The sequence below is a fragment of the Somniosus microcephalus genome, chromosome 14 (assembly GCF_052327205.1).
Source record: "Somniosus microcephalus isolate GS21.2 chromosome 14, FLI_Smic_1.0, whole genome shotgun sequence".
Classification (NCBI taxonomy): Eukaryota; Metazoa; Chordata; class Chondrichthyes; order Squaliformes; family Somniosidae; genus Somniosus; species Somniosus microcephalus.
The window spans coordinates 126,551,383-126,573,701 of record NC_141000.1 but is presented as its reverse complement, the minus strand read 5'-3'; the positions used below and the strand labels follow the sequence as shown (position 1 = coordinate 126,573,701).

Sequence of the window (22,319 nt, the reverse complement as noted above, 5' to 3'; positions counted from 1 at the left end):
ACACTGACACACACTCACACTGACACACACACTCACACTGACACACACACACTCACACTCACACACACTCACACTGACACACACACTCACACTGACACACACACCCACACTGACACACACTCACACTGACACACACACTCACACTGACACACACACTCACACTGACACCCACACCCACACTGACACACACACTCACACTCACACACACACACTCACACTGACACACACACTCACACTGACACACACATTCACACTGACACACACACTCACACTGACACACACACACTGACACACACACACTCACACTGACACACACACACTCACACTGACACACACACACTCACACTGACACACACACACACTCACACTGACACACACACACACACACTGACACACACACACTCACACTGACACACACACACTCACACTGACACACACACACACACACACTGACACACACACACACAGACACACACACACACACTGACACACACACTCACACTGACACACACACACACTCACACTGACACACACACACTCACACTGACACACACACTCACACTTACACACACACTCACACTCACACACACACTCACACTGACACACACACACACACTGACACACACACACACTCACACTGACACACACACACACACTCACACACACACTCACACACACACTCACACTGACACACACTCACACTTACACACACACTCACACTCACACACACACTCACACTGACACACACTCACACTTACACACACACTCACACTTACACACACAGTACTGAGGGAGTGCTGCACTGTCGGAGGGGCAGTACTGAGGGAGTGCTGCACTGTCAGAGGGGCAGTACTGAGGGAGTGCCGCACTGTTGGAGGTGCCGTCTTTCGGAAGAGACGTTAAACCGAGGCCCCGTCTGCTCTCTCAGGTGGACGTAAAAGATCCCGTGGCCACTATTTCGAAGAAGAGCAGGGGAGTTCGCCCCGGTGTCCTGGGCCAATATTTATCCCTCAATCAACATCACTAAAACAGGTGATCTGGTCATTTATCACATTGCTGTTTGTGGGAGCTTGCTGCGTGCAAGTTTTCTGCCGCGTTTCCTACATTACAACAGTGACTACACTTCAAAAAGTACTTCATTGGCTGTAAAACGCTTTGGGAGGTCCTGTGGTCGTGAAAGGCGCTATAGAAATGCAAGTCTTTCGTTCTTTCTTTCTAACTCAGTTCAGAAGGGAGTCAGAGCCTGAGATCTTCCTGTTCTGTGCTACAAAGAGGAGAAAGCAAAATACTGCAGATGCTGGAAATCCGAAATAACGACAGAAAATGCTGGAAAAACTCAGCAGGTCAGGCAACATCCGTGGAGAGAAATTAGAGTCAACGTTTCGGGTCGAAACCCTTTTTCAAAAAAGAAAGGAGAGTTTGATCTGTGGGCTGGGACACAGATTAATGTATGTTTAAATAACAAAACGAGGGATGTTGGACAGGATAGAGGGTGACAATTGTCCCTTTGAAATTCTGATTTTTTTTTTAAACAGCAGCCTGCCCTCTTTTTGATGTGAGACTTTAATGATTTATTAAAGTCGTTTTCACTTCAGTGGTAATGGATTATCCAGAGCGATATTTAATTCATGATGGAATGCATATGCCCGAGGCCGAAGGATTTTTTTTTAAACTAATTTTTTGAAGCCTCTTCACATCATGTTTTATTCAGCGAGTTAAGGCAATTACAGTGAGGAGGCTCTCCGCTTAGAATCTTCAAAGATCTGTGACTCCAGCGGTGGCCGGCTGCAATCAGGGAGCTCGAAGCTGCCTAAACGTCACGAAACTGCAGTTAAAAATAGAAATTCAAGAGCGGCGCCAAGGATTGGGTGATGTTACCTCAGTGTCTAAATCTAGTGCACCATCCCCAGCCTCTGGCTGATAAATCCCTCCCCCTCGGAGACTCACAGGATCCACTGCAAATGGACGATGGCGAAATATTGAAACTCGCCATCTGGACACTGCAGTCCAACTCTCCTTTTGGGTGGCTCAGTGGGTCAGCAGTCAGCATATTATTCAACTGCAGTGGGCTTCACAGATCTTGTCTTTCGCCCACAACCACAGGCTTGCAGACTTTTCAGCTTGGATCAGGAGCAGGAAAACTCGAGCCAATTTGTCCCCCACCCCTACTCCCTCTCCCTGGAAACTGGAGTGGGCCTTCCAGCACTTTTACCCGGCTGGGATTGGGTCAGCCGTGGCTCAGTGGGTAGCACTCTCTCTCTCGACTCTGAGTCAGAAGGTCGTGGGTTGAAGTCTCACTCTGGAGACTTGAGCCCGTAATTCGGGCCTGACTCTCCCAGTGCAGTACTGAGGGAGTGCTGCACTGTCGGAGGGGCAGTACTGAGGGAGCGCTGCACTGTCGGAGGGGCAATACTGAGGGAGTGCTGCACTGTCGGAGGGGCAGTACTGAGGGAGCGCTGCACTGTCAGAGGGGCAGTACTGAGGGAGTGCTGCACTGTCGGAGGGGCAGTATTGAGGGAGCGCTGCACATTCAAATGGGCAGTACTGAGGGAACGCTGCACTGTCGGAGGGGCAGTACTGAAGGGGCGCTGCACTGTCGGAGGGACAGTACAGAGGGAGAGCTGCACTGTCGGAGGGGCAGCACTGAGGGAGCACTGCACTGTCGGAGGGGCAGTACTGAGGGAGAGCTGCAGTGTCGGAGGGGCAGTACTGAGGGAGTGCTGCACTGTCGGAGGGGCAGTACAGAGGGAGCGCGGCACTGTCGGAGGGGCAGTACTGAGGGAGTGCTGCACTGTCGGAGGGGCAGTACTGAGGGAGTGCTGCACTGTCGGAGGGGCAGTACTGAGGGAGTGCTGCAATGTCGGAGGGGCAGTACTGAGGGAGCGCTGCACTGTTGGAGGGGCAGTACTGAGGGAGCGCTGCACTGTTGGAGGGGCAGTACTGAGGGAGTGCTACACAGTTGGAGGGGCAGTACTGAGGGAGCGCTGCACTGTCGGAGGGGCAGTACTGAAGGAGCGCTGCACTGTCGGAGGGGCAGTACTGAGGGAGCGCTACACTGTCAGAGGTGCTGACTTTTGGATGAGACGTTAAACCGAGGCCCCGTCTGCTCTCTCGGGTGAACTTAAAAGATCCCACGACCACTATTTCAAAGAAGATGAAGGGAGTACTGCTGGGTGTCCTGGGGCCGATATTTATCCCTCAACCACTTCACCCTAACAAAAAAAACAAATTATCGGGTCATTAAGTCATTGCTGTGTGTGGGAGCTTGCTGTGTGTGGGAGCTTGCTGTGCACAGATTGGCTGCTGCGTTTCCTACATTACAACAGTGACTACTCTTCAGAAAACGGGCTCAACTGGCTGTGAAGTGCTCTGGGATGTGAAAGGCGCTGTATAAATGCAAGTCTTTATTTCAGCTGGAAGCTGACTGAACCCAACCCACTAGACGCCAGGGTGCAGAGCTTTTATTTTTACTGATTCACGGAATGCAGTTGCCACTGCCACCATTTACTTCGGCATTTATTGCCCGTCCCTAATTGCCCTCGAGAAGCTGGTGTTGAGCCGCCTTCTTGACAACTGAGTGTCTTGCTGGGCCATTTCAGCGATTCCAGTTGAGAGTCAACCACATCGCTGTGGGTCTGGAGTCATATATCGGCCAGACCGGGTAAGGGCGATAGATTTTCTTCCCTAAAGGGACATTAGTGAACCAGATGGGTTTTTACGGCAATCCGGTAGTTTCATGGTCACCATTACTAACACGAGCAGGCTCAAGGGGCCAAATGGCCTACACCTGCTCTTAATTTTTATGTTCTTATGTTCTTTTTAGTCCAGATTTATTTAATTAATTGAATTTTAAATTCCCCAGCTGCCATGGTGGGATCTAAACTCACATCTCCGGATCATTAGTCCAGTCCTCTGGATTACCAGTAACGTAACCAACATGCTGCCATACGCAGATTTAGAGCACTGATCTGGGGACAGTAGCTCGGAGCTGTGTTGGTCTGTGGGCGCCAGTTCTGGCTGGGCAATGTTCCTCTATGGCAGCCCCGACTCCTGCCAACACAACCAGCCTTTTCTATCGAAACTATTATCATCTTCACAGGAACGAGGAACTCTGCGCCAAATATGGAATATGAATCCCGCTCTCCCAGTTACACAGAGATCATTATTCACGCCTCAATGAACTGCAAACTGATCACACATTTCATCCTCCTCAATGTGAGGGTGTTAGCACTTGGAACAGATCACTTCCCATGGACCACGGAAGGTACAGCCCGGGTTAGATCCAGAGTAAAGCTCCCTCTACACTGTCCCATCAAACACTCCCAGGGCAAGTGCAGCACGGGGTTAGATCCAGAGTAAAGCTCCCTCTACACTGTCCCATCAAACACTCCCAGGGCAGGTACAGCACGGGTTAGATACAGAGTAAAGCTCCCTCTACACTGTCCCATCAAACACTCCCAGGGCAGGTACAGCACAGGTTAGATACAGAGTAAAACTCCCTCTACACTGTCCCATCAAACACTCCCAGGGCAGGTACAGCACGGGGTTAGATACAGAGTAAAGCTCCCTCTACACTGTCCCATCAAACACTCCCACGGCAGGTACAGCACGGGTTAGATACAGAGTAAAGCTCCCTCTACACTGTCCCATCAAACACTCCCAGGGCAGGTACAGCACGGGGTTAGATACAGAGTAAAGCTCCCTCTACACTGTCCCATCAAACACTCCCAGGGCAGGTACAGCATGGGTTAGGTACAGAGTCAAGCTCCCTCTACACTGTCCCATCAAACACTCCCTTTACTCTGTTAAAGGCACTATATAAATGCCAGTTGTTGTTACCTCTAATCAAAATGGCTGCCACCACCCGAGTAAAGTCGCTTCGCAGCCAATCAGCATTCCAATCACTCTGCCCGCGTGCTCAGTTCCCTTTCCACTATTGCTCTGCCACGCAACCTGCCGACAATCTGCCCCACATCTGGCTGACCTGACTCAGGCGGCCGAGAGAGTTTCGGATTCACAGCTGTCCTTTTTAATGCGTTTCCCTACTTTACAACAGTGGCTACACTCCAAAAGTACTTCATTGGCTGTAAAGCGCTTTGAGACGTCTGGTGGTCATGAAAGGCGCTATAGAAATGCAAGTCTTTCTTTCTTTTCCAACAAAAAACAGGAAAGCAGCGGCTGAGATGGGAAGCGAGAGAAGCAGGGAGGGAAAGCAGCATCCAGTTCAAGCCGAGCCCCACGAGAGACTAGAAGCCTGTCAGACTCTACATTGCAGGTGAGAAGACACACTGGCCTTTTCTCAAATGCTCCTCTTCACCCTCCCGCACTGCCCACCCCCCACACAGGCTGCCCCTCTCCTGAAGCTGCTAACCCAAAGGCACCGGGTTCTCACCAGTACCTCACCCCAGGGGCCATTCATCGTGTGGGGGCCCTGACCGTGAGCTTGGAGCGAGTCCTCACCCAGCATCCACACTCGCACACTTTGCAGCACGGCTCACCGACTACCAGTCAGGAGCAAGAGCTCTGACTCTATCCAGCCCAGGGGCACTGAGCTCCTGCAAACTCAGCACAGGCTGGGGAGAGGGACACGCTGACTGCTTGTTAAATCCAATGCTTTTCCAGGTGTTATTCAAACATATGTTATACCATCTGTGTGTGTGTGTGTGTGTGTGTGTATCTGTGATCATGTGTACATATATGCCTGTGTGAATGTCTGTGCTGGTATGACTGTGTGTGTGAATGTCTTTGTGCATATGTCTGTGTGTTTGTGTGTGATTGTGTGTATGCATGTGTGTGTGTGTGAATGTGTGCGAGTGTGTGTGTGAGTGTGTGAGTGTGTGAGTGTGTGTGTGCGTGTGTGCGTGTGTGCGTGTGTGTGCGTGTGGGTGCGTGTGGGTGTGTGTGTGTGCGTGAGTGAGTGTGTGTGTGTGTGTGTGTGTGTGTGTGTGTGTGTGGGTGTGAGTGAGTGAGTGAGTGTGTGTGAGTGTGAGTGAGTGAGTGAGTGAGTGCGTGCGTGTGTGTGTGTGTGTGTGTGTGCGTGCGTGCGTGGGTGTGTGTGTGAGTGAGTGTGTGTGTGTGTGCGTGAGTGTGTGTGTGTGTGAGTGTGTGTGTGTGCGTGAGTGTGTGTGTGTGTGTGAGTGTGAGTGTGTGTGAGTGTGTGTGTGAGTGTGTGCGAGTGTGTATCTGTGTCTGTGTTGAGTGTATGAGTGTGTGTGTGTGTGCGTGCGTGTGTGCGTGCGTGTGTGTGTGTGTGAACGTCTGTATTTGAGTGTCTCAGTGTGTGGTCCACAATATAAATCAGGTGCCTTCCGGCAACCCGATAGACCGTCAAATACTTCACACCAGAAAAAGTCAAATCTATCCATTTTCTTTCAAACACCTTCAAGTGAGATCAATTAAATTGCCCTGAGAATTCACCGAGTCAGGCTTTTGAGGGTTTGTTTGAAAAAGAAAGTTGCAGCTGTTCTATCAGCACAGCGAGGTGTTGCTGCGGTGTAAGCCCTGGCCTCTAATCGCTTGTGGGGCTGCTGTGCATTGCTCGCTTCGCGTTCCGTATTGCCCCACCCGCCCCCCCCAACCCCCGCTCAAGTTAGACAACGCAGGTGGAGGTAATGGGGAGAGGCTGACAGCTGAACAGTTTTGAGCATTTACAGTCATGCTATATGAAAGGAGTGATGATTACTTACCGACAGGGTGTGCTGGAGACAGGGCACAATGGAGTGGGTGGAGATAACAAAGGATTTGACAATTTTTTTTAAGGAAAAAAAATAGAGAAATCATGAAGTTAGAATGAATGAAGCATTCGATGTTTACACACAAGGGTGGACAACTTCATCGACATACTCAACAGTCTCAGATATCCATAGGCTGGGAGCCAGACTTCACTGCCTGAAATAAACAACCCTTTTTAAAGAGATGAAGTTGTCTATCAGTTTGAGGGATCTGGAGAGAAGGTGGGTAGGTGGGGTTGGGGATATGGGGAGAAGGTGGGGTTGAGGGATATGGGGAGAGGTGGGGAGGTGGGGTTGGGGGATATGGGGAAAAGGTGGGATTGAGGGATATGGGGAGAAGGTGGGTAGGTGGGGTTGGGGGATATGGGGAGAAGGTGGGTAGGTGGGGTTGGGGGATATGGGGAGAAGGTGGGTAGGTGGGGTTGGGGATATGGGGAGAAGGTGGGTAGGTGGGGTTGGGGGATATGGGGAGAAGGTGGGTAGGTGGGGTTGAGGGATATGGGGAAAAGGTGGGATTGAGGGATATGGGGAGAAGGTGGGTAGGTGAGGTTGAGGGATATGGGGAAAAGGTGGGATTGAGGGATATGGGGAGAAGGTGGGTAGGTGAGGTTGAGGGATATGGGGAGAAGGTGGGGTTGAGGGATATGGGGAGAAGGTGGGTAGGTGGGGTTGAGGGATATGGGGAGAAGGTGGGTAGGTGGGGTTCAGGGACATGGGGAGAAGGTGGGCATGTGGGGTTGAGGGACATGGGGAGAAGGTGGTTAGGTGGGATTGAGGGATATGGGGAGAGGTGGGGAAGTGGGGTTGAGGGATATGGGTAGAAGGTGGGTAGGTGGGGTTGAGGGATATGGGGAGAGGTGGGGAGGTGGGGTTGAGGGATATGGGGAGAAGGTGGGTAGGTGAGGTTGAGGGATATGGGGAGAAGGTGGGTAGGTGGGGTTGAGGGACATGGGGAGAAGGTGGGTAGGTGGGGTTGAGGGACATGGGGAGAAGGTGGGTAGGTGTGATTGAGGGACATGGGGAGAAGGTGGGTAGGTGGGGTTGAGGGATATGGGGAGAAGGTGGGTAGGTGGGGTTGAGGGATATGGGGAGAAGGTGGGTAGGTGGGGTTGAGGGATATGGGGAGAAGGTGGGGTTGAGGGATATGGGGAGAAGGTGGGTAGGTGGGGTTGAGGGATATGGGGAAAAGGTGGGATTGAGGGATATGGGGAGAAGGTGGGTAGGTGAGGTTGAGGGGTATGGGGAGAAGGTGGGGTTGAGGGATATGGGGAGAAGGTGGGTAGGTGGGGTTGAGGGATATGGAGAGAAGGTGGGGTTGAGGGATATGGGGAGAAGGTGGGTTTGAGGGATATGGGGAGAAGGTGGGTAGGTGGGGTTGAGGGACATGGGGAGAAGGTGGGTAGGTGGGATTGAGGGAATGGGGAGAGGTGGGGAGGTGGGGTTGAGGGATATGGGGAGAAGGTGGGTAGGTGGGGTTGGGGGATATGGGGAGAGGTGGGGAGGTGGGGTTGAGGGATATGGGGAGAAGGTGGGTAGGTGGGGTTGAGGGATATGGGGAGAAGGTTGGGAGGTGGGGTTGGGGATATGGGGAGAAGGTGGGTAGGGGGGGTTGGGGGATATGGGGAGAAGGTGGGTAGGTGGGGTTGAGGGATATGGGGAGAAGGTGGGTAGGTGGGGTTGAGGGGTATGGGGAGAAGGTGGGTAGGTGGGGTTGAGGGATATGGGGAGAAGGTGGGTAGGTGGGGTTGGGGGATATGGGGAGAAGGTGGGTAGGTGGGGTTGAGGATATGGGGAGAAGGTGGGTAGGTGGGGTTGAGGGATATGGGGAGAAGGTGGGTAGGTGGGGTTGAGGGACATGGGGAGAAGGTGGGGTTGAGGGATATGGGGAGAAGGTGGGTAGGTGGGGTTGAGGGATATGGGGAGAAGGTGGGTAGGTGGGGTTGAGGGATATGGGGAGAAGGTGGGTAGGTGGGGTTGGGGATATGGGGAGAAGGTGGGTAGGTGGGGTTGAGGGATATGGGGAGAAGGTGGGGAGGTGGGGTTGAGGGATATGGGGAGAAGGTGGGTGGGTGGGGTTGAGGGATATGGGGAGAAGGTGGGTAGGTGGGGTTGGGGATATGGGGAGAAGGTGGGTAGGTGGGATTGAGGGACATGGGGAGGAGGTGGGCTGTGTAATATGGTATTTTCTTGCTCTCGAATGTTATATTCTGGGCAGCAAGAGACCTTGTGGACTGGCTGAGATCTGAGCTGTTGAGTGTGAATGACACGTTTATAAAGAGCAATCAGTGCTTCTCCACAAATCATATGTAAAAGATTACAACCATTGTGTTTCAGGAAAGGGTTTAAAACAAAAAGGAAAAGTAGTCATTCGATGACAAACCACAATATTCAACAAGAGAACAAGGAACATCTCGCATCTTAAACACAGTCGCTCGCTGAGGGATAGAATTCAGGAGAAGGAGCGGAATTCACACAGTACCTCCCCCCACTCCTTACACCCATTGGAAAAAGTGATGGTAGGTTCGGGCTGTGTGAACACCGATTAGTAACTCATTCCCGGAGCTCCCCCAGTGTGGTCGAGCATCCGCCTGTATTTCCCACTGCGCTGTCTCATGGGAAGTGATTTCATGAAATGTGACGACGGTGAAACATTGAAGAACCCAGCCCCCCGAGATCGCACTGCGGGACATTAGCGGACAGATGCTTGGGCTGGGAATCTCCTGGGGTTTCTCCCGCTCTTGCGTGGTAACTTCAGCGGAAGTCGGGAGGAAATTACGTTACTCCTGCGTGTGAACGGGAATTCAGCTTTAACACGGCTCACAGGAGGGAATCGGACGTGTGCTGAAGAGGAAACAGCTGTAGGACTGCGGGGAAAGAGCGCGGGGGGGCGGCGGGGGCAGCGGGGAACGAGCACGGGGGGCGGCGGGGGCAGCGGGACTTATTGGAATGCAGGACGATACCAGGGATGAGGGGACTTCAGTTATGTGGAGAAGCTGGGATTGTTCTCCTCCGAGCAGAGAAGGTTAAGGGGAGATTTAATAGAGGCGTTCAAAATTAATGAAGGGTTTTGATCGAGTAGATAAGGAAGAACTGTTCCCAGTGGCAGGAGGGTCGGTAACCAGAGGGCACAGATTGAAGGCAAAAGAACCAGATGTGATTTCTTTTTACGCAGCGAGTTGTTGTGATCTGGAATGCGCTGCCTGAAAGGGCGGTGGAAGCAGATTCAATAGTGACTTTCAAAAGGGAATTGAATAAATACTTGAAAAGGAAAAATGTGTAGGGCTGCGGGGAAAGAGCAGGGGGGAGTGGGACTAATTGGAGAGCTCTTTCAACGAGCCGGCACGGTGGGCCGAATGGCCTCCTGTGCTGTACCATTCTATGACTTCTAAAGGAGGGGGTAATGGCGGCAAGGAGGTGAGTTAGAGAATTTCTGGGTTACAAATTGAGGGCCGTCCTCTAAATGTCGCTTGCTGACAATGAAAATGGGAAAGTAAGTACCAATTACAAACACCGGGGAATCCAGGAGCAATCTGAAATTATATTAAACAAAAAGACGATTATTTTAGCATACAACAGCTGGCAGAAACAGCTGTTATCTTCTCTCCTGCAAGATGAGACCGTTTGGAGAAGTTAAATGATCCCATTAGCGACATCCACAGCTACTTGCCCTGCCGATTAAATATATAGGTGGGGGGCGGGAGGTGGGGGCCGGGGGAGATCAGACCGCCTCCGAATATCCATATCGGATGCAGGAAGCCCCCCACCCCACCTGCCCGATCTCTCGGGCACGGAATTCCAACCTAACTGCCCGATTCTAAATGGGAACACTGACTTGAGGATTCGAATCCCTGCTGATCAGAAATTTAAATTAAATCAAAAGGTGTTCGAAAGGGAGAAAGCAAACTGAATTATTCCGTTCCCACGAGCTTGTCCAGGTCTTGATATGTCAACCCCCATCAAACATGCATTGGGGGAAGGCGGGGGGTGCGGGGGGGGGCGGTGAAATGACTGTGGCCATTTAATTCAAGGTGCGTACGAGATATAAAGCAGATGAAGATAAAAACGCTCTTCATTCACTTTTTCTTCACCCACTTTTTCCTCCCCCTCTTCTGACTCCTCGCCGGGGTGCCGGCCACGCGGGTGATGGCTGCCCTTCAGCACCGTGCCCACGTGGCCCCATACTCACGCGCGTGAGCCCAGACAAGGAGGGCTACTTGACCAGGGAGGACCTCACAGCCCAGCTTGAAGCCGCTCTTGCCCCGACAAGAAGCAAGATTTCGGGCTGCTTTCCCTCTCTCCCTCTCCCTTCTCTTTCTCTAGAGCTGAGATTGAGGATCAAAAAACCCCTTGGGGGGGGTGGGAGGGTCCCTTGCCCGGTGGGAGGGTCCCTTGCCCGGTCTGAGTGGCTCAGACACTCACTGGCGACACAGCGAGACTCTTACGGACTTTTGAAAGGCCCAGCTGAAAATCGCCAGCAAGCTGCGGACTGGCGAGCGTATCTCCGAGAGATCTCACGTGCTGCTTACCCAGAATGAAGGGACGGGTCGAGGGTGAGGGGGGCACACAGAGGCAGACAGAAACCAACAACCAGAATCCCGAAGACTGCAATCAGGACTGATTCTGTCCCATTGTCCAGCAAGACAAAGGCACTGAATATTTTGACAATGTATCAAAGCTTGCAGCATTCCAGAGAGAGGAACATTACACAAGCACTTTGATGAGCTTGAAGGGTTTTGATCGAGTAGATAAGGAAAAACTGTTTCCACTGGCAGGAGGGTGGGTAACCAGAGGACACAGATTGAAGGTGATTGGCAAAAGAACCAGAGATTGAGATGAGATTTTTTTTTACGCAGCGAGTTGTTGTGACCTGGAATGCGCTGCCTGAAAAGGGCGGTGGAAGCAGATTCAATAGTAACTTTCAAAAGGGGAATTGGGGAAATACTTCATTGAACCATAGAATGATGCAGCACAGAAGGAGGCCATTCGGCCCGTCGTGTCTGTGCCGGCTCTTTGAAAGAGCAGTCGTGCTCAGTCCCACCCCCCCACCCCCCGCTTCTTGTCCGTAACCTCTCAGTTCCTCAGCCTCACATACCCGTCCAACTATTCATTGGCTGTAAAGCGCTGTGGGACGTCCGGTGGTCGGGAAAGGCGATATATAAATGCAAGTCTTTCTTTTTTTAACACCCTTTTAAAATGATTTATGGAATCCGCTTTCGCTACTTTTTCAGGTCGAGTGTTCCAGAGCCCGACTACTCTTTGAGGGGAAAAACTGTCTCCTCATCTCCCCTCGATCAACCTGATAGGCTACGGGGAAAGAGCGGGCCGAGGGGAGAGTGGGAATAATTGGAGAGCACTTTCAAAGAGCCGGCACAGACACGATGGCCTCCTTCTGTGCTGTGAGAATCTATGATTCTACCTAAAGCTCTTATCCGTTAGTGCCTCACACTGTAATTCCAGGGCTGCAGTTCCACACAATGGTACAGCTGATTTATGCAGCGAGTAATCCCATTATTACACGGACCAGGAACCAGAGCCCGGTCCCCACTGGAGGCCCAACGAGACTTGGAGGTCCAGGTACATAGATCATTAAAGTGTCACGAACAGGTACAGAAAATAATCGAAAAGGCTAATAGAATGCTGGCCTTTATATCTAGAGGACTAGAATACAAGGGGGTAGAAGTTATGCTGCAGCTGTACAAAGCCCTGGTTAGACCACACCTGGAGCACTGTGAGCAGTTCTGGGCACCACACCTTAGGAAGGGTATATTGGCCTTGGAGGGAGTGCAGCGTAGGTTTACCAGAATGATACCCGGACTTCAAGGGTTAAGTTACGAGGAGGGATTACAAAAACTAGGGTTGTATTCCCTAGAATTTAGACGGTTAAGGGGTGATTTGATCGAAGTTTTCAGGATATTAAGGGGAACAGAGAGGGTAGAGAGAGAGAAACTATTTCCGCTGGTTGGGGAGTCTAGGACTAGGGGGCAGAGTCTAAAAATTAGAGCCAGACTTTTCAGGAGTGAAGTTAGGAAACACTTCTACGCACAAAGGGTGGTAGAGGTTTGGAACTCTCTTCCGCAAACGGCAATTGATGCTAAATCAATTGTTAATTTTAAATCGGAGATTGATAGCTTTCTGTTAACCAAAGGTATTAAGGGATATGGGCCGAAGGCGGGTATATAGAGTTAGGTCACAGATCAGCCATGATCTCATTGAATGGTGGAACAGGCTCGAGGGGCTGAATGGCCTCCTCCTGTTCCTATGGTCCCCAGCTTCAGTCTGAGATCAGTCGGTACGGAAAACAGGACTCAAATCCGGGCCCTTTCCATCTGGCCTGCTCGGCCCAGTTATTGTGCACAGCCGTGAACAGTGGATCTACGGGACGGTTACGAGCCCCTTTAAGATCGAAGACAATCAACATTTTTTTTCCCAATTCAAATCCACATCCAGACATTTCGCTCGTCCCGGTCAAGCTGCTTCAGGACTGGTTTGAGCAGAATTCGCCTCATCTCAGGCGATGGCTTTGAGCTCCCCCTGTCTGCCAGCTGAGGTACAGCAGGCCTTCCATCCTCTCACAGAATCTCACAGCACAGAAGGAGGCCATTAGGCCAGTCGTGCCTATGCCGGCTCTTTGAAAGAGCTCTCCAATTTAGTCTCACAGCCCAGCTTTTTCCCCGTAACCCTGCAAATTAGTCCTCTTCGAATACATGTCCAATCGCTTTTTGAAAGTTCCTACTCAATCTGATTCCACCACCCTTTCAGGCAGTGCATTCCAGATCTTAACAACACCGTGTGTGAACAAAATTCTCCTCATTTCCTCTCTGGTTCTTTTGCCAATTATTTTAATTCTGTGTCCTCTAGTTACCGACCCTCCTGCCAGTGGAAACAGTTTCTCCCAAATTACTCTATCAAAATCCCTCATAATTTCAAACAACTCTATTAAATCTCCCCTTAACCTTCTTTATTCTGAGGAGAACAACCCCAGCTTCTCCAGTCTCTCCACATCACTGAAGTCCCGATTTAGATTGCCCAACGGTACCCCGATATTAACAGACGGGGAGCGTTAGCGTCCCATTGGGCCCACCCCCAATATCGCAACCAATGGACGGGCAGACTCGTCCCCACCAAGGCAGGTCAAAACCAACACCTTAACTTTCTGCCCAGACTGCTTAACTGCACCAGTGGACAGCCCGTCGTAGGGTTGCCAACCCTCCAGGGTTGGCCTGAAGTCTCCAGGAATGAAAAGATTAATCTCCAGGACATCGCTGCCAACAACCTGAGGGAGGAATCATTGGGGGAATTAATAAAATATTGGGAGATGGTGGTGGGTGTGGGGTGGAAGGGCTGTTTGACTGACAGTCAATAATCATCCAATCAGGTACTGAAGAGTCTCCTTGATTTCCGTTGGTGCGGGATGGCGGTGAGCCATCAAGTCGGGCGGCCAATGGCGTCATAGCATGGGGGGGGCGGGGCGGTTGGAGGCAGGAGGTCACGTGGTGAAGCCTCCAGGAATACGTCCAACCAGAGTTGGCGACCCGACCCTCACCGGATAAGCAGCGCGCCTTCCTACCACGGAGGGGACGCACACTCCCAACACGGGCGCGAAACCCGCCGCGCTCCAGGAGGCGGGAGAGCGCTGCGATGCCGCTTGCTTACCTCGTACGGTCAGAGTGGCGGTGGCTTCGACCATGCCCACGCGGTTTTCTCCGACGCAGGTGTAGGTTCCCTCGTCGCCGTTGCTCACCCGCTTGATGCGCAGCGTGTTGTCTTCCTTAATGTCGTATCTAAGGGAACAGAGGTGGGAGAAAGATCCATTCTGAGATGACGTTTGCTGTTTCTTCATAGGCCTCTACCTATTTCTCGCGGGCGGAGGATTTCCCGCGTGGCGTGCTGGGAGCTTTAATCGAGAACCCAGGTGAATGCCTCAATTTTGTGGGTCCACCATCACCCGCCCCTGACCTGCAAAGCTCTGGGTCGGGAGCATTATCGAGGAAAGCCGATGTTTTTTTAAATATGAGCAAAAAAGTAAAGGAAGAGTTTGCATTTATATAGGACGTCCCAAAGCGCTTTACAGCCAATGAAGTACTTTGGAAGTGGAGTCACTGTTGTAATGTAGGAAACGCAGCAGCCAATTTGCGCACAGCAAGCTCCCACAAACAGCAATGTGATAAATGACCAGATAATCTGTTTTTAGTGATGTTGATTGAGGGATAAATATTAGCGAGGACACCAGGGAGAACTCCCCCTGCTCTTCTTCCAATAGTGGGATTTTTTAGATCAACCTGAGAGGGCAGACGGGGCCTCGGTTTAACGTCTCATCCAAAAGACGGCGCCTCCGACACTGCAGCACTCCCTCAGTACTGTCACTGGGAGTGTCAGCTTGGATTATGGAGCTCAAGTCCCTGGAGTGGCACTTGAACCCACAACCTTCTGACTTAGAGGTGAGAGTGCTGCCCACTGAGCCACGGCTGACACGGACACTGACACTGATAAGACTTCATTACCGTCATGGTAGAGAAGTGCATGGTAGTCGCGCCCTAATCCTGCCCTTACCCGAAGCCTAAACATACGCACACTTTTTCAGCAAGAATCACTGACTAGCGATCAGGAGCTGGAATCCTCCTTTTCCCTCTCATTCTCGGGATGTGGGCGTTGCTGGAAAGGCCAGCATTTATTGCCCATCCCTAGTTGCCCTGGGAAGGTGGTGGACGGCCTTCTTCTTGAACCGCTGGTAACAGTTTTGAAACAACTGAGTGACCACTTCAGAGGGCAGTTCAAAGTCAACCACGTTGGTGTGGGACAGGAGTTAAAAGCCTTTCACCATCGACAAGGCACAAGTCAGGAGTGTGATGGAATACTCTCCACTTGCCTGGATGAGTGCAGCTCCAACAACACTCAAGAAGCTCGACACCATCCAGGACAAAGCTGCCCGCTTGATTAGCACCCCATCCACCACCTTAAACATTCACTCCCTCCACCACTGGCGCACCGTGGCTGCAGTGTGTACCATCTACACGATGCACTGCAGCAACTCGCCAAGGCTTCTTCAGCAGCACCTCCCAAACCCGCGACCTCTTGCACCTAGAAGGACAAGGGCAGCAGGTGCATGGGAACACCACCACCTCCAAGTTCCCCTCCGAGTCACACACCATCCTGACTTGGAAATATATCGGCCGTTCCTTCATCGTCGCTGGGTCAAAATCCTGGAACTCCCTCCCTAACAGCACTGTGGGAGCACCTTCACCACACGGACTGCAGCGGTTCAAGAAGGCGGCTCACCACCACCTTCTCAAGGGGCAACTAGGGGTGGGCAATAAATGCTGGCCTTGCCAGCGACGCCCAGATCCCATAAACGAATAAATAAAAAGTTGCGTGTTGGCCTAGACCGGGTAAGGACGGCAGGTTTCCTTCCCTAAAGGGCCATCAGTGAACCAGTTGGGTTTTAACGACAATCCGACAGCTTCATTGTCTCTTTTGCTGAGACCCAATGATCCCTGTAAGCTGCAGGGCTGCGCCGCTGTCTGGAGCTCCTGCGCATGCCTCATGCCGGCTTTACAATAGGATAAACCGCGCAGGCACGGCAATTTGAATGGGTCACGCAGCCCGTTAAAGGGGCCGCGCACCCAAAAAGAAAAATTAAAGGGAACATTGCTGACACAAACTTTATATTTCCAGATTTTTTTTAAAACTGAATTTAAATTCTAAAAGTGCCATTGGTTGGGATTTGAACTCACGTTCTCTGGATTAGTAGTCCAGTAATTTCCCTATTTCGGGGGTTACTGAGTCCACTCGCAGCACCCCAACTGGTAGCTGGCAAAGGTCAGCTAACTCAGCACCGAACCTCAAACTCAAAGCTTCCTGTGTGACTCGGTGCCAAGTTAAGGCTCAGACACGTCCAGGTAGGGGTTACAGGGATTGGGTGGGATATGTGTCGGTGCAGGCTCGATGGGCCGAAATGGCCTCTATCTGCACTGTGGGGTTTCTGTGATTCTGTGATCCTGTGACTGACGGTAGGAATGACTTCAGCACACAACAACAACAACTTGCATTTATATAGCGCCTTTAACGTAGGATGCTTCACAGGCGTGATTATCAAACAGAATTTGACACCCAACCACATAAAGAGATATTAGGACAGGTGACCAAAAGCTTGGTCAAAGAGGTAGGTTTTAAGGAGTGCCTTAAAGGAGGCGAGAGAGGCGGAGAGGTTTAGGGAGGGAATTCCAGAGCTTGGGGCCCAGGCAGCTGAAGGCACGGCCGCCAATGGTGGAGCGATTAAAATCAAGGATGCGCAAGTTGCCAGAATTGGAGGAGCGCAGAGATCTCGGAGGGTTGTAGAGCTGGAGGAGGTTACAGAGATAGGGAGGGGGCGAGGCCACAGAGGGAGAATTTGAAGTCAAGGTTGAGAATTTTAAAATCGAGGTGTTGCCAGAGCGGGAACCAATGTAGGTCAGCGAGCACAGTGGGTGAGGGGTGAATGGGACTTGGTGCGGGATAGGACACGGACAGCAGAGTTCCGGAGGAGCTCAAGTTCACGGAGGGTGAAAGATGGGAGGCCGGCCAGGAGAGGGATGAGTTCCTGGAATGTGTTGGCTAGGGCAGACTTGACGCTTGTCAGGCAGTTTGACACAGTGGTGGGGAATGCAGTAGGCATCTGATGGGCTGAATAGCCTCTCTCAATCTGTACTGAGAGTGAAGCTACGCTTAAAGGCTTTGAACTAGTACGAAGGGGGGAGGGATCTGCAAGAAACGTAAGCAGCCTAAATATAAACAAAACAGGAAAAGTGAGTGTCATGAATCTTATCAATCATGAAGAAACGACTCATGAAATAACACTGGGCGGCCAGCTGGTGGCGCCGTCCAAGGAGTATAAATAGTCAGGCGTGGGCCCAGCTTGCTCAGGACGTTTTTGTAACCAGGAACTAGTGATGTAACTAGAATCTCATGGTTGTGAAACAGTTGATTAAAGCCTTGTTTTATACTCAACCAAGTGCTCAGTGAGTTTTCTTATGTCAGTGAGCATGGAAAAGAATAAAGTAAAGGAGGACATTGATGGCAAGGGAGCAAAAGGTGTTATATAAGAGGAGCCTAAAAAGATGGTTAAACATAAAGTGAGAGGAAATCCTATTACAAATGAGTTAAACTGTCTGTACAGCAATGCACACAGTGTCCGAAATAAAACAGGGGAGCTGGAGGCAATCATGCGTTGGGAGGAACCAGACATAGTAGGGATTACTGAGACATGGCTACAGAAAAATCAGGACGGAATTAAACATTGCAGGGTATAACATATTTCGAAAAGATAGAGAGGACAAAAGGGGAGGTGGAGTAGCTGTACTTATTAGGGATACCATAATGGCAGTAGAAAAAAGGGATGTAGATATTAGCAGGACAAAAATAGAATCCATATGGATAGAGATAAAAGATAATAAAGGATCAATCACACTAATAGGCGTAGCCTACAGACCACCTAATAGTGGAAGGGAGTTGGAGGAAGAACTATACAGACAAATTAGAGAAATGAATAAAAAACATGAAATAATAGTCATGGGGGATTTCAACTACCCTGATATTAATTGGACAGAAGAGGTATGTAAAGTGGATAAGGGAATGGAGTTCCTACAATGTCTAACCCAATATGTAAAAAGCCCAACAAGAGAGGATTCGCTATTGGATCTAGTTATGGGGAATGAACCAGAGCAGATAAGAGAAGTAAAAGTAGGGGAACATATAGGCAATAGTGACCATAATATAATACGCTTTAAGATGACAATAGAGAAGGACATAAGTATGACAAAAACCAAGTTAATAGATTGGAGAAAAGCTGGTTTTGAGGGGCTGAGAATAGAACTTGTGAAAATAAAAAGGGCAACAATATTGGCTAACAATGAAGTAGAACAGCAATGGGAAACATTTAAAACGCTGTTCAACAGAGTCCAGGAAAAATATATTCCGCTAAAAGGAAAGAACAAACTAAACACTAATGAGACTCCATGGATGAATAAAGACATAAGGGAACAACTGAGGGTAAGGAAAGAGGCCTACATTAAATACATAGACAGCAGGGGAGTGCGTGATAAGAGAGAATACGAAAAGATTAGGAGAGAAGTCAAAAAAACAATTAGGAAGGCAAAGAGGAACTATGAAATTAAATTATCAAGGAACATAAACCAAAATAGTAAAATATTTTACAGGCACATCAATAAAAAAGGAAGGTTGGGATGGGAATAGGGCCATTAATGGATAGACAGGATAATACCACAGGTAACGATAGGGTGATGGCAGAAATATTAAATCATTATTTCGCTTCGGTATTTACCAGGGAGATAGAACAGGTGGACATGACATAAGTGAGTAATGAGATAAGTGCATTTAAAATTAAAAGAGGGGATATATTAAATAAACTAATCAAACTCAAAGAGGTTAAAACCCTTGGTCCGGATGGATTGCATCCATACATTTTAAAAGAATCTAGGAAAGAGATAGCAGAGGTATTACTACACATATTTAATAATTCATTAGAAAAAGGTGTAGTGCCAGAGGACTGGCGGATAGCTAACGTAATACCTATATTTAAGAAGGGAGATAGAACATGTCCAGGGAATTATAGACCAGTCAGCTTAACATCGGTGGTAGGAAAAATAATGGAATCCCTACTAAAGGAGAAAATAGAAGAACATCTCGAAACCAAAAATATAATAATGAATAGTCAGCATGGATTTCAAAAGGGAAAGTCTTGCTTGACCAAACTTATTGAATTTTTTGAAGAGGTAACAGAGAGTAGATAATGGTAATGTAGTAGATGTAATTTATCTAGAGTTTCAAAAGGCCTTTGATAAGGTAATAGAATAATGAATAAGGTCAGAGAATGCGGAGTCAGGGGACAAGTAGCAGAATGGATTGCTGGCTGGCTTCAGGACAGAAAGCAGAGAGAGGGCTAAAGGGTAGCTATTCACAGTGGCAGAAGGTGGGTGGTGGTGTTCCACAAGGATCAGTGCTGGGACCACTGTGTTTACAATTTACATTAATGATTTAGATTTTGGAATCAAAAACACAATTTCTAAATTTGCAGATGACACCAAATTGGGGGGGGCGGGGGATAGTCAATACTGAGGAGGACTGCAACAAATTACAGGAGGACATTAATAAACTTGCAGGATGAGCAAATAATTGGCAAATGAAGTTCAACACAGATAAATGTGAGGTATTACATTTTGGTAGGAAGAATAGGGAGGTCACATCACTTGGAGGGTGCGAGTCTAGGTCGGGTAGAGGAACAAAGGGATCTCGGAGTACAAATACACAAATCACTAAAAGTATCGACACAGGTTAACAAGGCCATAAAAAAAGCAAACCAAGCGCTAGGGTTTATTTCTAGAGGGATAGAATTGAAAAGTAGGGAAGTTATGCTAAACCTGTATCGAACCTTGGTTAGACCACACTTGGAGTACTGCGTACTGTTCTGGTCACCATATTATAAAAAGAATATAGAGGCACTGGAGAGGGTGCAGCGAAGATTTACAAGGATGATACCAGAAATGCGAGGGTATACATATCAGGAAAGGATGAACAGGCTGGGTCTCTTTTCTCTTGAAACAAGAAGGCTGAGGGGTGACCTAATAGAGGTCTTTAAAATTATGAAAGGTTTTGATAGAGTGGATACAGAGAGAATGATTCCACTTGTGGGGAAGAGCAAAACTAGAGGCCGTCAATATAAGATAGTCACCAAGAAATCCAATAGGGAATTCAGAAGAAACTTCTTTACCCAGAGAGTGGTGAGAATGTGGAACTCGCTACCACAGGGAGTGGTTGAGGCGAATATTATAGATACATTTAAGGGGAGGCTAGACAAGCATATGAGGGAGAAGGGAATAGAGGGTTATGCTGATAGATTTAGATGAGGAAAGACGGGAGGAGGCTCGAGTGGAGCACAAACACCGGCATGGACCGGTTGGGCCGAATGGCCTGTTTCTGTGTCGTGTATCCTATGTAATCCTATGTACCCAGTGAAGATTAGCTCCCTCTCCAAAAAATTCCCCACCATAATAAATGTGAACTTCCTGCAATTTTTGTGTTTAAAATGGTGAGCAGAAAATATGCTTGATAAAAAAAACCCTGTTGCAGAATTGTTCGTGACATAACGTGTTTTTGAAAGTTATATCGTAAATATCCTGGGGCGTTAGGATCCAAATCCCAATACAATCCAGGGTGATTTTCAATTCAAGAAAAGCTGAGTGCTTTTCTGAGGCAGATCATTGTTGCAGTGTGTGATTAATGCTGCTTTCATAATGCAGTGATGACAGTCTGTGTGGAGCGGGGATGTTTTGCAATATGTGAGACTGCCAGCCAACAGAGAGAGGAGACAAGAAACCCGGAAAGCAAGTATTTTTTCTCCTTGCCCCCCTCCCCCTCGCACTGAAAGAAAGAACTTGCATTTCTCCAGCGCCTTTCACCACCTCAGGACGTCCCAAAGCGCTTCACAGCCAATGAAGTACTTTTTTGCAAAATAACAACAGAAAATGCTGGAAAAACTCAGCAGGCCAGGCAACATCCGTGGAGAGAAATAGAGTCAACGTTTCAGGTCAAAACCCTTTGTCAAGGCTGAAGAAGCACAGGAAATGAAACAGATTAAAAGACCAGTATGGGGGCTGGGAGAGAACAAAAGAGAAGTGAAGAGACATTAAGAGGTATTCAAAACCAGACGAGATGGTGATGGGACTAGTGGAGATAAAAGACGGCTCTAGATTAGTACTTTTTTGCAGTGTGGTCACTGTTGTAATGTGGGAAACGCGGCAGCCAATTTGCGCACAGCAAGCTCCCACAAACAGCAATGTGATAACGACCAGATAATCTGTTTCAGTGATGTTGGTTGAGGGATAAATATTGGCTCCAGGACACCGGGGAGAACTCCCCTGCTCTTCTTTGAAATAGTGCCCTGGGATCTTTTACGTCCACCTGAGAGAGCAGACGGGGCCTCGGTTTAACGTCTCATCCAAAAGACTTTAATGCAAGAAGACTCATTTTAAAATCAGTGCAGGAAAGTTTGCACAGGGGTACGGTAGCATGGTGATCATGTTACTGGACTAGTAATCCAGAGGCATGGACTAATGATCCGGCGACTCAGTTCACAGTCTTGACAGGGTAGATGCTGAGAGGATGTTTCCCCTCGTGGTGGAATCTAGAACTAGAGGGCATAGATTCAGAATAAGGGGTCGTCCATTTACGACTGAGATGAGGAGGAATTTCTTCTCTCAGGGTCGTGAATCTTGGGAATTCTCTTCCCCAGAGAGCTGTGGAGGCTGGATCATTGAATATATTTAAGGCTGAGATAGACAGATTTTTGAACGATAAGGGAGTCGAGGGTTATGGGGAGCGGGCAGGGAAGTGGAGTTGAGGTCGATGATCAGCCATGATCTTATTGAATGGCGGAGCAGGCTCGAGGGGCCGAATGGCCAACTCCTGCTCCTATTTCTTATGTTCTTATGTTCTTAGTCCCACTATGGTAACTGGGGAATTTAAAATTAGTTAATTAAATAAATAAATTTGGAATAAAAAGCTAGTACCAGTAATGGTGACCATGAAACTATTCGA

At 49.3% G+C, this 22,319-nt stretch overlaps 1 protein-coding gene across 12 annotated transcripts in view; it reads right to left on the bottom strand.

Annotated features, from left to right (window-relative positions):
- The window catches only part of robo2 (roundabout, axon guidance receptor, homolog 2 (Drosophila)), a 1,120,123-nt gene that overhangs the window by 171,403 nt on the left and 926,401 nt on the right, over positions 1-22,319 (bottom strand). For all 12 annotated transcript variants that reach the window (XM_086007303.1, XM_086007302.1, XM_086007300.1 and 9 more), the window contains 2 exons: positions 14,385-14,512; positions 6,687-6,698 (listed from right to left, as the gene is read on the bottom strand). In XM_086007303.1, the coding sequence (XP_085863429.1) occupies positions 6,687-6,698; positions 14,385-14,512 (140 nt within the window). The remainder of the gene's footprint in view (positions 1-6,686; positions 6,699-14,384; positions 14,513-22,319) is intronic.